Raw genomic sequence first — 14,318 nt, 5'->3', positions numbered from 1 at the left:
GCACATGAAAAAAAGGTTCAGTATCATTTAACTATTAGGGAAATGCAAATCAAAACTACAATAAGATATGATCTCACACCTCACAGAACAGCCATTAATTTAAAAACAAAAAAACAAAACTACAAGTGCTGGAGAGGATGTGAGAAATAGTTATGCTCCTTCACTGTTGGTGGGAATGTAAAGTGGTGTAACCTCTGTGGAAGACAGTTCGGCAGTTCCTCAGGAAGCTAAATATAGAACTGCCATATGATCTGGCAATCCCTCTACTAGGAATATATTCAGAAGAACTGAAAACGGGGACATGAACAGACATTTGCACACTGATGTTCATAGTGGCATTATTCATTATTCCAAAAATGGAAACATCCCAAGTGTCCATTAACTGATTAATGAATAAACAAAATGTGGTATATACATACAATGGAATAATACGCTGCTGTAAGAAGAAATGAAATTGGGCCACATAAGAGAACATGGATGAACCTTAAAGACGTTATGCTAAGTGAAATAAGCTAGACACAAAAGGACAAAAATTGCATGGTCTCACTAATATGACCTAAATATGAAGAATAAATACATGTAGTTAAAACCTAGAGTATACGTTACTAGGAGATAGGATGAGGGCTGAGGAGGAGTACTGATACTTAATGTATGTAGAATTTTTAATTAGCTTAACTGTAAAAGTATGGAAATGGATAGAGTTGGTGGTAATACATTATAGTGAGTATAACTAACACAGCTGGTTTATAAATGGGATGTTAGCTTAACAGGGGTACTTTAAGGATGTAAAAGTCAATTGAAAGAAAGCTAGAGAAGAATCTAGGAGCAATAACATCGTGAACCTGGTGGTGAATGAGAATTGTGGTTAATAGTACAAATATAAGAATGTTCTATGAACCAGAACAAATGTATGTCACTATTACAAGGCAGTAAGAGTATGGTGATGCATGGGAAAAATATAATTAATGTAACTCATAATTTAACAGCAATATTGTAATATTCTTGCATCAATGTCAAAGAAGGTACTATATCAGTGCTAAGGGTCAATAATGGGATTTTTCATTCTGGACTAAGGAAAATGTTCAAAAATTTACGGAGGCGATATACTGCACAGCTCTGAGAAAGTGAGAGCCACTGAGTGCACACTTTGGATAGATTGTACAAGGCATGGGGCTGTATAAGACAATGAACCATGTAGGGGATGATGGACTGTGGTTAACAGTGCAGATATGAACGTGTTCTCTCATGAACAGTAACAAATGTACAATACTAATACAAAGTGTTAATAATAGGGGGTATATGGAAAAAATATACCAAATGTAAGCTGCGGACCATAGTTACTAGTAGTATTCTAATTATGTTTCATAATCTGTCGCAAATGTTCTACAACAATGCAAAACGTTGGTGGAGGTGTGATGTATGGTAATTCTGCACATTATACATGATTGTTTTATAAGCTTATAACTTCTCTAATAAAATATATAAAAATTATTGGTGAGAATATTAATTAGTACCATTACTCAAGCAACAAAATGTTTCAAAGTAGAGACCTTTTTTACCTGAGTTCATCTGTATGTTTGTTTTATCAATAAAATATTTCCGATGTATTAATTTCCTCTTCTGTTCAGGATGAGAATTAAACAATTAGATTTATGTATATAGTTTCTATTTCTGGAAAACTTATCTTTTGTTGTAATAATTTTCATACTGGCTTTACAAGAGTATAAATGCATATTTTAATTTAAAATAAATTTATTTTAGGTTATTAAGTTTTAGGTCTGTGTACATGTATACAAAATATTTCTCTTTCCCTGTTTTAGATGGCAAGATTATTTTATCACAAACCCCAGTTTGCCATTTTGGACGAATGCACAAGTGCAGTTAGTGTGGACGTGGAAGGCTACATTTATAGTCATTGTCGAAAGGTAAGTGTGACAGGTTCTCAATTTGAAGGTTCATCCACGTACCTAGCCAAAGAGAAAATTCCAAGATTTTAAGTAACAAATTTACTCCCAAAGGATGATATATTTCTTAAATTAAGATTTTAAACTGGGGAAGCGAATATGGCTCAAGCAATTGGGCTCCTGTCTACCAGATAGGAGGCCCCAGGTTTGATTCCTGGGGCTTCCTGGTGAAGAGAAACTGGCCTGTGCTGCAGAGAGTTGACAGCCTGTGCCATAGAGAGTTGACAGCCCACACCGTGAGAGCTGGTACAGCAAGATTACGCAACAAAGGAGACGCAGGGGAGAGACAGTGAGAGACTCAGCAGATGAGGGAGCTGAGGTGACTCGAGCTATTGAGCACCTCTCTCCCACACCAGAGGTCCCAGATCAGTTCCCAGTGCCTCCTAAAGAGGAAAATGAAGAGACAAGCAGATACTGAAAGAACGCACAGTGAATGGACACAGAGAGCAGACAGCAAGCACAAACAATGGGCGAGGGGGAGTAAATAAAAATATTTTAAAAAATAGATTTTAAACAATAAATAAAAGCAATTAAAAACAGTTATAAATGAATTTGCAATATAATTCTCTTTAGCTACTTACTACAGATGAAAAAAATAATTTATTTGAATTTATTTCCCTTTTACTTCATTAGCTATACTGAGATCTAATATACTGGTCTTTTCTTAATTTGTTCCAATAACATTACCTAAACATCACTTGGTTTTTATAAAGGAAACTTGAATAATAATCATTTGACATTTGTATAATTTTATCCATTTTCTCTCTGGCCTGAGCAGTATTTTACCAAAGCTTCTTTTCTTAGTAGCCTAGTCTAAGGCTGTCTACATTATTTCAGTTTTTAAATAATTATGCATTGTCTCTATTTTCTTTCTGTGAGGAATTGTCACCAACACCTATACTCGGTAAGATTTTGAGAATGAGAACAGTATGCTTTAATGTTTTACAGTGTCTGTGTAAGTAAATGAGATACAGGAACAGTTTAACATTTTGTAATGGTCTTTGGGAACTTGGCAATAAATATAAAATTCTTGTTGCATATTTAGTGTAACTTGTTGCTACTCAGAGTGTGATCAAAGTTCAATAGCATCAACATCACCTGGAAGCTAGTTAGAAATGCAGAATTTGAGGCTCTACTGAATCAGAGTCTGCATTTTAACTAAATTCCCACATGATTCAAATGTACATTAAAGTTTGAGAATCATTGGTATAATGATGAAAGAGTGTATTTGCTACATTCACCTTTGTAGGAAGGGTTTAACTACTGATTTATTTCTTCTTTCTTCTTTTTTTTTTTTTGAAGTACCAGGGACCAAACCCAGGACCTCATATGTGGGATGCTGGCACTCAACAACTGAGCCACAATTGGCTTCCCTGAGTTGGCTTTTTTGTTTGTTTTGCTCATTGTTTTTTTGTGGTTTTTTTTGGTGTGTGTGGGAGGGTTTTTTTGTTTTTGTTTTTTTTTTTTTTTGCTTTTTCAGGAGGTACCAGAAACCAAACCGGGAGCTCCCATGTGGGAGGCAGGTGCACAACTGCTTAAGGCACATCCACTCCCTGTTTTCTCTCTCTCTCTCTCTCTCTTTCTCTCTCTCTCTCTCTCTCTCTCTCTCTCTCTTCCCCCCCCCTCTCCCCCCCTCCCCCTCCCCTTCCCTCCCCATTCCCCCCACCCCCACCCCACCCTGGTTGTCTCTTCTCTGTGTCTATTTGCTGCATCTTCTTTGTCCGCTTCTGGTCATCTTGTTGTATCAGCTCTCCATGTGTGTGGCACCATTCCTGGGCAGGCTGCACTTCCTTTCATGCTGGGTGGCTCTCCTTACAGGGCGCACTCCTCACGCGTGGGGCTCCCGTACGCTGGGGACACCCCTGCGTGGCACGGCAATCCTTGCGCTCATTAGCACTGTGCATGGGCCAGCTCCACACGGATCAAGGAGGCCCGGGGTTTGAACCATGGACCTCCCGTGTGGTAGACGGATGCCCTAACCACTGGGCCAAGTCTGCCGCCTCACTCCCTGTTTTCTATTCTTGAATTGATTTGAGTAATTTATAATTTTTTATGCAGATGTCCATATTGTTGTTCAGATTTATAGGCATTAGGAGTGTTTGTGATATTCTCTTTTTGCTCCATATTGGTTACCATTTCTAATTTTCATTTCTAGACCAGTGTTTCACATTCATAGAGTACCTTTGTATGAAACAAGCATATAATACCAGGCATTCAGTTACTTGCACTATTAAATAAAAGGCAAAGAAAAATAGTAATGCAAATGATTCATTACTCTTATTGAGCATAGTTCATGAATATACACATAGCCAAGCCTGAAAACAGTCACTACAAGGCTATGGATCATACTGACCTTTTTTTTTTTTTTTTTGCCATGAATTGATGAAACAAACAACATAAATCTAAAAGGAACTGGCTACTTGAATGATTTTGACTTTGTCTATACTCTTGAGGAAGAAATTAGAACCCTTTGAGGAATGCTGAGGAATATTAACTAGGAAGAGTAGAAAAAATAGAAAAAAAATGGATTGTATATGTAAAGGTGATGAAAAGAATGAACATGAAAGGCCAGCAATTTGGAATTTTCACTTAAGTTTTCTTAAGTATTCCAAACTGGAAAACCCTTGAATTCTTTAATTTCTGAATTCTCTATCTATATGGAATTAATATTCTGTTTATTACTGTGCCCATTTTCTTCTCATACGTTTACTAAGTCTGTAGTTCCATTACCAAAACTTTTCCATCAACCCAAACACACACTGTACCAATTAAGCATTAACTCTCCCGTTCCCCACCCCCACCCCTGCCCTGGTAACCTTTATTCTAATTTCTTACTCTTAATTTGCATATTCTAATTATTTCATACAATGAGATCATAATATTTGTCCTTTTATATCTAGTTTATTTCACTCAAGGATAGTTCACATTTTTTAAGGTTAGATACTATGTGAATTGCTACTCAATCATTTGGATCTAACTACTTAATAAACGGAACTGCTAGGTAATTCTTTTGGCTCAGGGTTATCATTTAAAAATTTACTGATATACTGAGAGCACTGTGAACCAAGGAAGTTTAAAAACACCAAGTTCAAGGATTGTATGCATAAAACCATGTAGTCTGTATTTGATTAGTAATTTTGGTAATTTTGAACATGCAGTGTTCTCTTATGCTCTAGCTAAAGACTGTAAATGCCCACATAAAATACAGTTCTCCTGAAAATTACACGTTCCTTTAAAGGAAGATAATTCATATGGAAATCCCAGTGATAATTTAACTTGTTTTGCTATAATAGCTCTTAAACCTGTACAAACCTAAATGGGGTATAAGCTCCTTAAGCATAGAGCTCATTTACAACTACACAAGCAATATAAACTTAGAAATTAAATGCAGGCAAAATTGAAACACAAAGGGTTTCAAATTTGCAACATTGAAGAGATGTTTGATACTGTTTTGCTAAAACTAAACCACCTGTTGAGGTTTAATTATGGAAAGATATAGTGTGAGGTCCAGAGCTTATATTCTGAATTTTGCTTTAGCATATGACTTAAGTAATGCTAATGTAAAGAGTAACTGCATTAAATAGAGATCTAATCCAATTATTGTTAGCATTGTGAACAGAGAAATAATATCCAAAGCGAGCTTTCTGTTTTTGTAGATGTCAGGAAAAAATTCTAAATTTAGCAAAACATTTTGCTGTCAGACTTCTGAAAGGAACTAGTAAATAATACTAAAAATTACTCATTCACACCATTTTGAAGGTGTTTTGGTCATTATTTCTACTTTTGTGTAATTGCTTCTACTTTGTCTTCAGCTTGGAATATCTTAACATCTATTTCTTATAGATGGTGTCAAAACATTTAAGGTTTTAAAAACAGCTAAATATGCTCTCAAAATTAAGCCTTTGAAAATCAGATAAATGTGGTTGAAATATATGTTTTATTAATACTGGTAATATATTTAACCAACTTGAGAACCATTTTACAAAGCAACCAGACAAACTTATAACACATTAAATTTTAAGTGATACTACTTTGTCATCACTTGGTGTCGGTAAAAGTGTAAAATTAAAATTCATGGCAGAATACTAGAATATACGTAGCCTAATTTTTAAAGATTTTCACAAGATAATCTTTTATCTAGCATGTATCTGTGAGTCTCAAGGGATCTTGTTTCGAGAAATAGTGATCTAGAATATGACTTCTCAGCCTAGGTACTAATTTTAGGCTAGGTAATTCTTTGTTGTGAGGGGCTGTCCTGGGCATTGTAGGATGATGAGAAACCCTTCTAGCCTCTATCCATTAGATGCCAGTAGTACATTGGGTTATGACAACTGAAAATGCCTCCAGATATTGCCAAATGATCCCTGAGGGGCAAAATCACTCCCATCCCCCTAGCCAAAGCCCCCCTTCCCCACCCTGCAGGTTGAGAGCCATTGATCCCAAGCTCTTGCACCTGCATTTGTATTTATTAGTGCTTTTCTGAAAACCTTAAGAATGGATCTATAAGCCCTTATTCCCAGTCTAAAATCCAGAAAGCTCTAATAAAAGATTTTTCATGATTTTAAAACTCAACAAAGCCTGGCCTGAACTAACAAAAGACATTTAAACTATTTATCTCACTTAATGTGAATGAACATGTTTTGCTGCAGCAACATATGTTTGGTTACAGGATTCTTGCCTGGAACATTCTGGAGGTATTAAATAATACATTTCCAAATCTTAATTCCAAAACAAAGGTTTGCTATAAAGGATTATGACCCTGTGTTTGAAAAGAAGATTGTGCTACACTGAATTAATTTTTACCAATTTGGGACCTTTTGATAACTTTTATCATTCTCAGACCCTTTTCACATATTTGTCATAATAAAATAGAAAATGTGCTAGGATATATATTTTCTGCCCAAATATTTATCTATAGCCACTGAAGACAGTCAGCATAACAGTGTAAAATATGTAGACTAGTTTAGTTTGTATATTCTTTTATTGATCTAAACCTAACTCATTTTCTTTGTTTTAGGTTGGCATCACCCTTTTCACTGTGTCACATAGAAAGTCTCTTTGGAAACACCATGAGGTTTGTATTTCTTATATCGAATGATGCAGTGGAGGTTTGTTTTATTTAAATATGTGAATTCAGGTGAATCTGGTTTTTTTATTTGTTGATATATATTCCCTTACAAACATAGACTTTAAAGAAGAAAGGTGATTTTATTAATATTTGTTTCAAGATACCATATGATTTTCTTAACTATTTTAGTTGTCAGTTTTGAAAGCTGCCAGTCAATCATAAGGTACATAAACAACTCCTGGTCGTATAGGAAAGAAAGATATTCCTTCCCTGTAATGGCTAATGGTTTTCCAATTTTACAAATGGTTATCTTATAGTAACTGACTAAAATTGAAAAATTTGTGTCATCTTTATCACAGATGTAGCTAAGTAAGCACTTCCTTTTTGTTTCTTTTTCTGATGCTGTATTGACAGAAAGGGAAAGAGATTTTAAAAGTATTAGATGACCAGAAATTCAGGGGTATTTTTATTAGAGGTAGGGATAGAAGTGGGGAAATGAATATTGTCAGGAATGTTTATCATTGCTTTGTAATCAAATACCCTTTAGGTAGTTCCTGTAATTTACAAAGATGACATGATAGAGAGGTTTACATTAGTAACAATATCTTACTTAAACTGAGACTGCAATGGTGCCGTTCTCAGTATTGCTCTTCTTTGCTGTTCTATTGTATAAATGTGCAAATGCTGAAAAATAAACCCAGTTTAGTTCACTTTATTCTTTGCTTCTTTCCATTTTTGTCTTTTCATCTTTAATCCTTTCCTTCTTTCCTCTTTTCTTTCTCCCCCTTTCCTGTATCTCTTAATGACAGCAGTTTTAGGTAAAAGAAAGGGTATGTGGAAAAAATGAAACAATGGTAAGGGTATCTTGTTCCATGACATGTAGACTTGATTAAGCACCATTTTTGCCAAGAATGGTGCTAAGTGTCATAAGAGATATAGAGTATCATCTTTATCCTTAAGAACCTTTTGGTTTAGATGATAGTCTAGAAGTGATAAAATAAAGAGCATGGCATTTGAAGTCAAAAAACCTGGATTCAAGTACCACTGTGTTTTATGTGTGTGTTTTTTTGTTTTGTTTGTTTCAGAGACCATAGCTTACATTTATTGTAATTGTTTCCCAAACTACATTATTAATACTTTTTTTTTTTTTTAAAGATTTATTTATTTAATTTCCCCCCCTCCCCTGGTTGTCTGTTCTTGGTGTCTATTTGCTGTGTCTTGTTTCTTTGTCCGCTTCTGTTGTCGTCAGCGGCACGGGAAGTGTGGGCGGCGCCATTCCTGGGCAGGCTGCTCTTTCTTTTCACGCTGGGCGGCTTTCCTCACGGGCGCACTCCTTGCGCGTGGGGCTCCCCCGCGCGGGGGACACCCTTGCGTGGCCCGGCACTCCTTGCGCGCATCAGCGCTGCGCATGGCCAGTTCCACATGGGTCAAGGAGGCCCGGGGTTTGAACCGTGGACCTCCCATATGGTAGACGGACGCCCTAACCACTGGGCCAAAGTCCGTTTCCCAATACTTTTTAAAATACTGGTAGCATATACCCCTGGTCTTGAAATTATCGAAGCATTCTAATTTATGGGTTGCTTATGGATTCATTTCCTTTAAAATAATGAGGAAAGCTGTATTTTAGTTTTCATAAAAGAAAGTACTATATCCATTCCAAGCAGAGTTATATTGTTGGTATTTTTAAAGAGAGCAGACTTCTTCATTTAGCCTTACCTTGGAGAAATGTATGCATTAGAGTATAAGATATTGAAGATTTTTGTGGCTTAAATAATAATTTCTAATCATTTTCTTGTATAATAACCTCTACATAAATACCGGGCAGAAAGGAAGTTATCTTAGTTAATGATTTTTTTTCTTCTTTTCCATAGTACTACCTGCATATAGATGGCAGAGGCAATTATGAATTCAAACAGATAACTGAAGATACTGTTGAATTTGGCTCTTAGAATCCGGAGAACTGTACCTGCTTCAATGAAATAATTTCAGAATATACTTAGAAAGTCAAAGTACATTGTAAAATAAAGTTGAGCGTGTTTTTTTTTAAACAAAGCAACAAATTAACAGAATGTAGAATAATCCAGAACAAGTTGTTAAAACATTAATATTATATAGGATATTGCTAATTGTGTATATGTTGCTTTAATTATTAATATGTACTAAGAATGTCCTTATTCTTGTGGTTAAAAACCTGCCTAAATTAAATTGGGCTTAAATCAGTGTAACCTGATTCATCCTGGGATGTAAAGCTTTGGAAGTCAGCTACTTTGACTTCTATGGCTCTATATTTTCCTTCAGTGAAGAACCCTATTTAAAACTGGGGTCATCTCTTCTCCTGTTCTCACCAGATACTCTTGGGTTTCATTTTCTTGTTCCCCCTGGTACTGGGGGGAAAACAAATCATAATGTATTATTAAAATGTATAACATCATTGCATAATGGCATTTATTACACAGTGACAAATGTCTTTAACTGCTACAGTTATACTCATTCTTTTTGTCTTGGAGTGCACTGGACTCCAGAAGGCCATTCACATTTTCTTTGTTTAAATAATAAATGTGCCTCTCTGAATCTGCAGTATTGGGTTGTCTTGAGGGTTCTCTGTGGTAATGTAACAAGTCTATGTGCAGTCTTGCTTACAGGGGAGGTTACCACATATCACACCTAATTTAGGGATACTAAAACACACTTTTTTACATGTCAATCTTAAGGTCTTATGAGACTTTTAGATTTTTAGAAGAGTTGGATAAATGATTTGTGTATGTTAGTAGCCGATTTACTAGAAGCGTGGTGGTAATGTAATGTTAAACTCCAGGTGAGCTATAGGAATGCACTACATGAAGTAATGCACTGAGTATGCAATGTTATCACTGTCTTTGACTGTGATTTTGTTTTGAAAATATGTTATAAGATTATTATGTACATGGAAGAATTATCTGTTTCTCAGGCACTGGTTTATCTCTGTGAATCTTGAATAACCTTTCAATTTGGGTTATGATGTTGAACTATCCTAAGAGAGGATGATTTCAGCTCACCGAACCACATTAATGATAACATGTATTATTTGCACAGGTAGAAGTGAATCTGAGCATAATCAAAAGCTGAATCACTTTTACCAAACTAGGGTTTAGAAAGGAGAATTTTATGTTCTTGTTTCTGTACAACTGGGTTTTTTGTTTTCTGGGTTTTTGGGTTTTTTTTTTCAGAATTAACTGTAAGAATCACTGACTACCGATGTAAAACTTGACATACTGATTCTGTAATACATTCAGTTTTTACCACTTCTCTTTAGTAAATTTGTATACTTACTTAATTTCTGTTTGGATTAAAAAATATCAGCTATCCTATACAACTTTTGTTCTTTTTCATTCTGGTGGCTAAATACTCAGTGATCCATACAGTCTTGACTTTGAAAAACAAGCAAAAAATTAATGTTCAGACAGTATTCTTAATACCCAGTGTGTATTTAAAAAAATTTTTCATCAAATGAGGTTTTTAATTGAATGAATTTCTCTTCTAGAAAAGCAAGATAAAACTTCACTACACCTTAGAAATGCTACCAAATTGCCAGGAGAGCTTAAAATTTTCTGAGCTACCCTCAACCTAGTGATAGAAGTATTCTGACATTTGCTTCCTAACTTTCCTTAAAACCTGTTTTGACACCGATGCCATCAAAAAAAAACATTTGTTTTCTGTTTTCTCTAACAAATATTAAAGTGCCCCACCATTTGAAACATAGAGGAAGATCCATCATTTCCTGCAGAATCATAATACACATTAACATAGTAAGGTTTTAAGAAGACTACAGTAAAGCTATCCAGGTTGATGGTTAGATCATGTGTCAACTTGTCCAGGTAAAAGTGCCTATTTGGTTAAGCAAGCACTACCCAATTGTTATTGTGAGGACATTTCATGGACTTAAACCATCAGAAGTTGATGGTATCTATGGCTAATTATATCTACAATCAACTGAAGAGATTGCCTTCAGCAATGAGCAACATCTCATCGAATCAGTTGAAGGCCTTGAAAGGAGAAGTGATGTTTTAAGCAGTCAGAAGAGAGAATTTCCATCTCTACTTCAGCCAGCCAGCTTCTGGGGAATTCATGGAAAACCTTCAGTGGAGTTCCCAATTTCAGCCTGTCATACAGAATTTGGATTTGTGCATCCCACAGTTGCATGAGGATTTTATAAACTCAAATTTACAGATATCTCCTGTCCTGTTTCCCTAGAAAACCCTGATTAGTATAGCTTTGGTACTAGGAGTGGTTCTTGAGAAATAATCTGGGTTATCTGAATTGGTTCTGGAGTTTTTGCAATTGGCCCTCTAGTTAGCTTCAAAGGTTCTAATTCCAGTAATCAAGATGACACTGATAATCCATGGTGTGAATTGGCAATAGAAATAACACAAAATAACATTACTGGCTATGGCTACTCAAATGCTTATAAAGTACAAGTCTCTGGGCGAGAGCATTTTTGACACCTTAACAGAGTTTTATGGAGTTAAAAGGTATAATGCTGTAGGCTGGTTTTTCCTAAATGCTGGATACAGTTATAAAAGAAAGGGATGAGCAGACAGCTTCAAATTTGAAACTTAAGTGCTGCACGAAGGATGTGAAAGTTTCTATGTGTGTCCTGAAAAAATCTTATTTCGTTTAAGTTCAAACTTGAGATCTCTGGAAAGCAGACCCAGAGTCTCATTCTGCAAGTAGCAGAATTACAATGAAAACTAAACTCCCAAACTTACAGAGTGTGTGTTGTTAAAGTGAGGGCATTGATTGGAAAGAAATGGGATACTGAAAATTGGAATGGGGACATATGGATTGATGATAATGGCAGAAAGGGCACTGAAACTAGATTCTGCTGAGTCTGCCATATAAACCTGCAGTGGTCTGCCCTGAGCAGCCTCCCCCGACCTCCAGTCTACCTTGAGGAAACAGTTTCCCAACCTCCAGTCTGCCTTGAGGAATCTGCCGTCCAACCTCTACCTGAAGAGATTAACTCTACTGTGCCTGATAAACCTGTAACCACCCACCCTGAGAAAAGAGAGTTCAGTCCTCTGAAGAGATTAATCGTGTTTCACCAGATGAAACTGCAATAGAATACCCTGAGGTAACTGGCTTGTGAGACACTTCCTTAATTCTTCCCTGACCTACTTCCACCACCTCTCTCTTCTACCAGACCTATAACTAGGCTGAAGTCCCAACAGGCCCCAAAAGGTGAGGTATAAAGTGTGACCTATGAGGAGGTATGCTATACTCCAAAAAAAACTGCATGAATTTTCAAATATATATAGATAGAAATCAGGGCAATATGTGTGGGAATGGGTTTTAAGGTTGTGGGATAATAGTGGAAGGAATATCAAGTTGGGCCTGCCTGAATTTTTTTATATGGACCTGCTAAGCAGAAATTCTGGGTGCAGTGTTACAGCTTGAGGGGTTAGAAAGGGCTCTAACAGTTTGGGTGGTTGTCTCAAACATGGACCAAAGGATGGCTGACATTATATCTGAGCTTGTAATGCCAGAACTGCCATGGTATAATGTCGATGAGGAAATTTACATGGCTTAGAGAGATTGGAGTGCTAGGGTAGATTTATCATGTAAGATCTGTTCACCCACCCCAGGAATGTCCAGAGGACACACACCTTCCACCAGGGCTGTGAAGAATAAATTTGTAAAACTAGCTCCATCGTCCTTGAAGAGTTCTGTGGTTGCTGTTCTCTGTAGAATATTACAGTGGAAACTCACAGAACTAGGATCCTTAAATATAATGGGGATGATTGGATCCCAGTTTGGCAGAAGCCAAGTGGCATTACTTAATTGCTGAAGACAAGGTAAGTGTAGCTACCACAATGAAAAGCAGACTCAAAGCAATCAAAACAGTTTGACTCACAGAGACCTATGGTGTTGGTTAGTAGATCATGGGGTACCAAGAAGTAAAATAGATGGGCAGTCTACTAAATTCCGTGATCTGAATGAGCAAAAGAGTTCTCGGTGAAGTGAATAAAAGTCTAACTTGAATGTCATGGCCCCTTAGTCAATTCCCAGACTTGAGACAGTTTACAGACCCAGAGCCCCTTGAACAAGGGTGAAGGCTGGGTCCTATAACAAAGAAGGATCTTGTTATACTGCCAAAACTTTATACTGTTAATCTTCTCAGCCTTCCCCAAAGAGGAAAAAGGCTTTGGGAAAAAGGAAATAATCAGACATTTCAGGGCCTACAAGTGACAATCCAGGAGATCCAAAACCCCACTGTGATCCACTAGTAGGGGCTTTTGGATGTCAAGTGATCAATGGAGTTTTAACTCAGGTTCATCTCACAGTCCAGTGGGTGTCCAGACCCATTTTGGGATTATTCCCCTAGTTCCAGAATGCATGGTTGGAATAGACATAGCAACAGGCAGATTCCTCACATTGCTTCCCTGACTTGTGGAGTGAGGGCAGTTATGGTATGAATGGCCAAGTGGAAGCCACTAGAACTGCCCCTACCTAGTAAAATAGTAAATCAAAAGTAATGCCAGATTCCTGGAAGGATTTCAGAGATCAGTGCTACCATCAAGGACTTGAAGGAGGCAGGAGTGGTGAGTCCCACCACATCCCCATTCAACTCTCCTATTTGGCCTGTGCAGAAAGCAAATGGATCTTGGAAGATGACAGTGGATTACCATAAACTTAACCAGATGGTGACAGCAATTGCAGCTGCTGTTCCAGATGTGGTACCATTGCTTGAGCAAATCAGCATATACCCTGGTACCTGGTACCTGGTGTTGTACCAGCTGTTGATCTGGCAAATGCTTTTTCCTCAATTACCATCGGTAAGGACCACCAGAAAGTATGCATTCAGCTGGCAAGGCCAGCAAAATACCTTCATTGCCCTATCTCAGGGGTATGTCATCATAATCTTGTCTGCAGGAAACATGATCATCTCTCCCTCCCACCACATATCAAACTGGTCCATTATATTGATGATGTCACATTGATTGGACCTAGTGAGCAAGAAGTGGCAACTACTGTAGATGTATTGGTTAGGCATTTGCCTGTTAGAGGACGGGAGATAAATCCAACAGAAATACAGGGGTCTTCCACCCCAGTGAAATGTCTAGGTATCCAATGATATGGGTTATGGTGAGACATTTCTTCTAATGTGAAGGATAAACAGCTGCTTCTGGCCCCTACTACAATAAAAAAAGAGGCACAGTGCCTAGAAGACCTCTTTGGATTTTGGAAACACATATCCTCATTTGGGTGTGCTACTCCAGCCCATTTACCAAGTAAACAGAAAAGCTGTT

At 37.0% G+C, this 14,318-nt stretch overlaps 1 protein-coding gene across 4 annotated transcripts in view; it reads left to right on the top strand.

Annotated features, from left to right (window-relative positions):
• Positions 1 to 10,379, top strand: part of ABCD3 (ATP binding cassette subfamily D member 3) — a 106,819-nt gene extending 96,440 nt beyond the window's left edge. For all 4 annotated transcript variants that reach the window (XM_004451002.5, XM_071217243.1, XM_071217241.1 and 1 more), the window contains 3 exons: positions 1,821 to 1,925; positions 6,982 to 7,038; positions 8,904 to 10,379. In XM_004451002.5, coding sequence (XP_004451059.1) covers positions 1,821 to 1,925; positions 6,982 to 7,038; positions 8,904 to 8,981 — 240 coding nt within the window. In that variant the 3' untranslated portion in view covers positions 8,982 to 10,379. The remainder of the gene's footprint in view (positions 1 to 1,820; positions 1,926 to 6,981; positions 7,039 to 8,903) is intronic.
• Positions 10,380 to 14,318: the final 3,939 nt, after the last annotated feature.

Source organism: Dasypus novemcinctus, chromosome 9, assembly GCF_030445035.2.
Source record: "Dasypus novemcinctus isolate mDasNov1 chromosome 9, mDasNov1.1.hap2, whole genome shotgun sequence".
Lineage (NCBI taxonomy): Eukaryota > Metazoa > Chordata > Mammalia > Cingulata > Dasypodidae > Dasypus > Dasypus novemcinctus.
The sequence above is the reverse complement of the archived record's forward strand: the minus strand, read 5'-3'. Positions and strand labels throughout refer to the sequence as shown.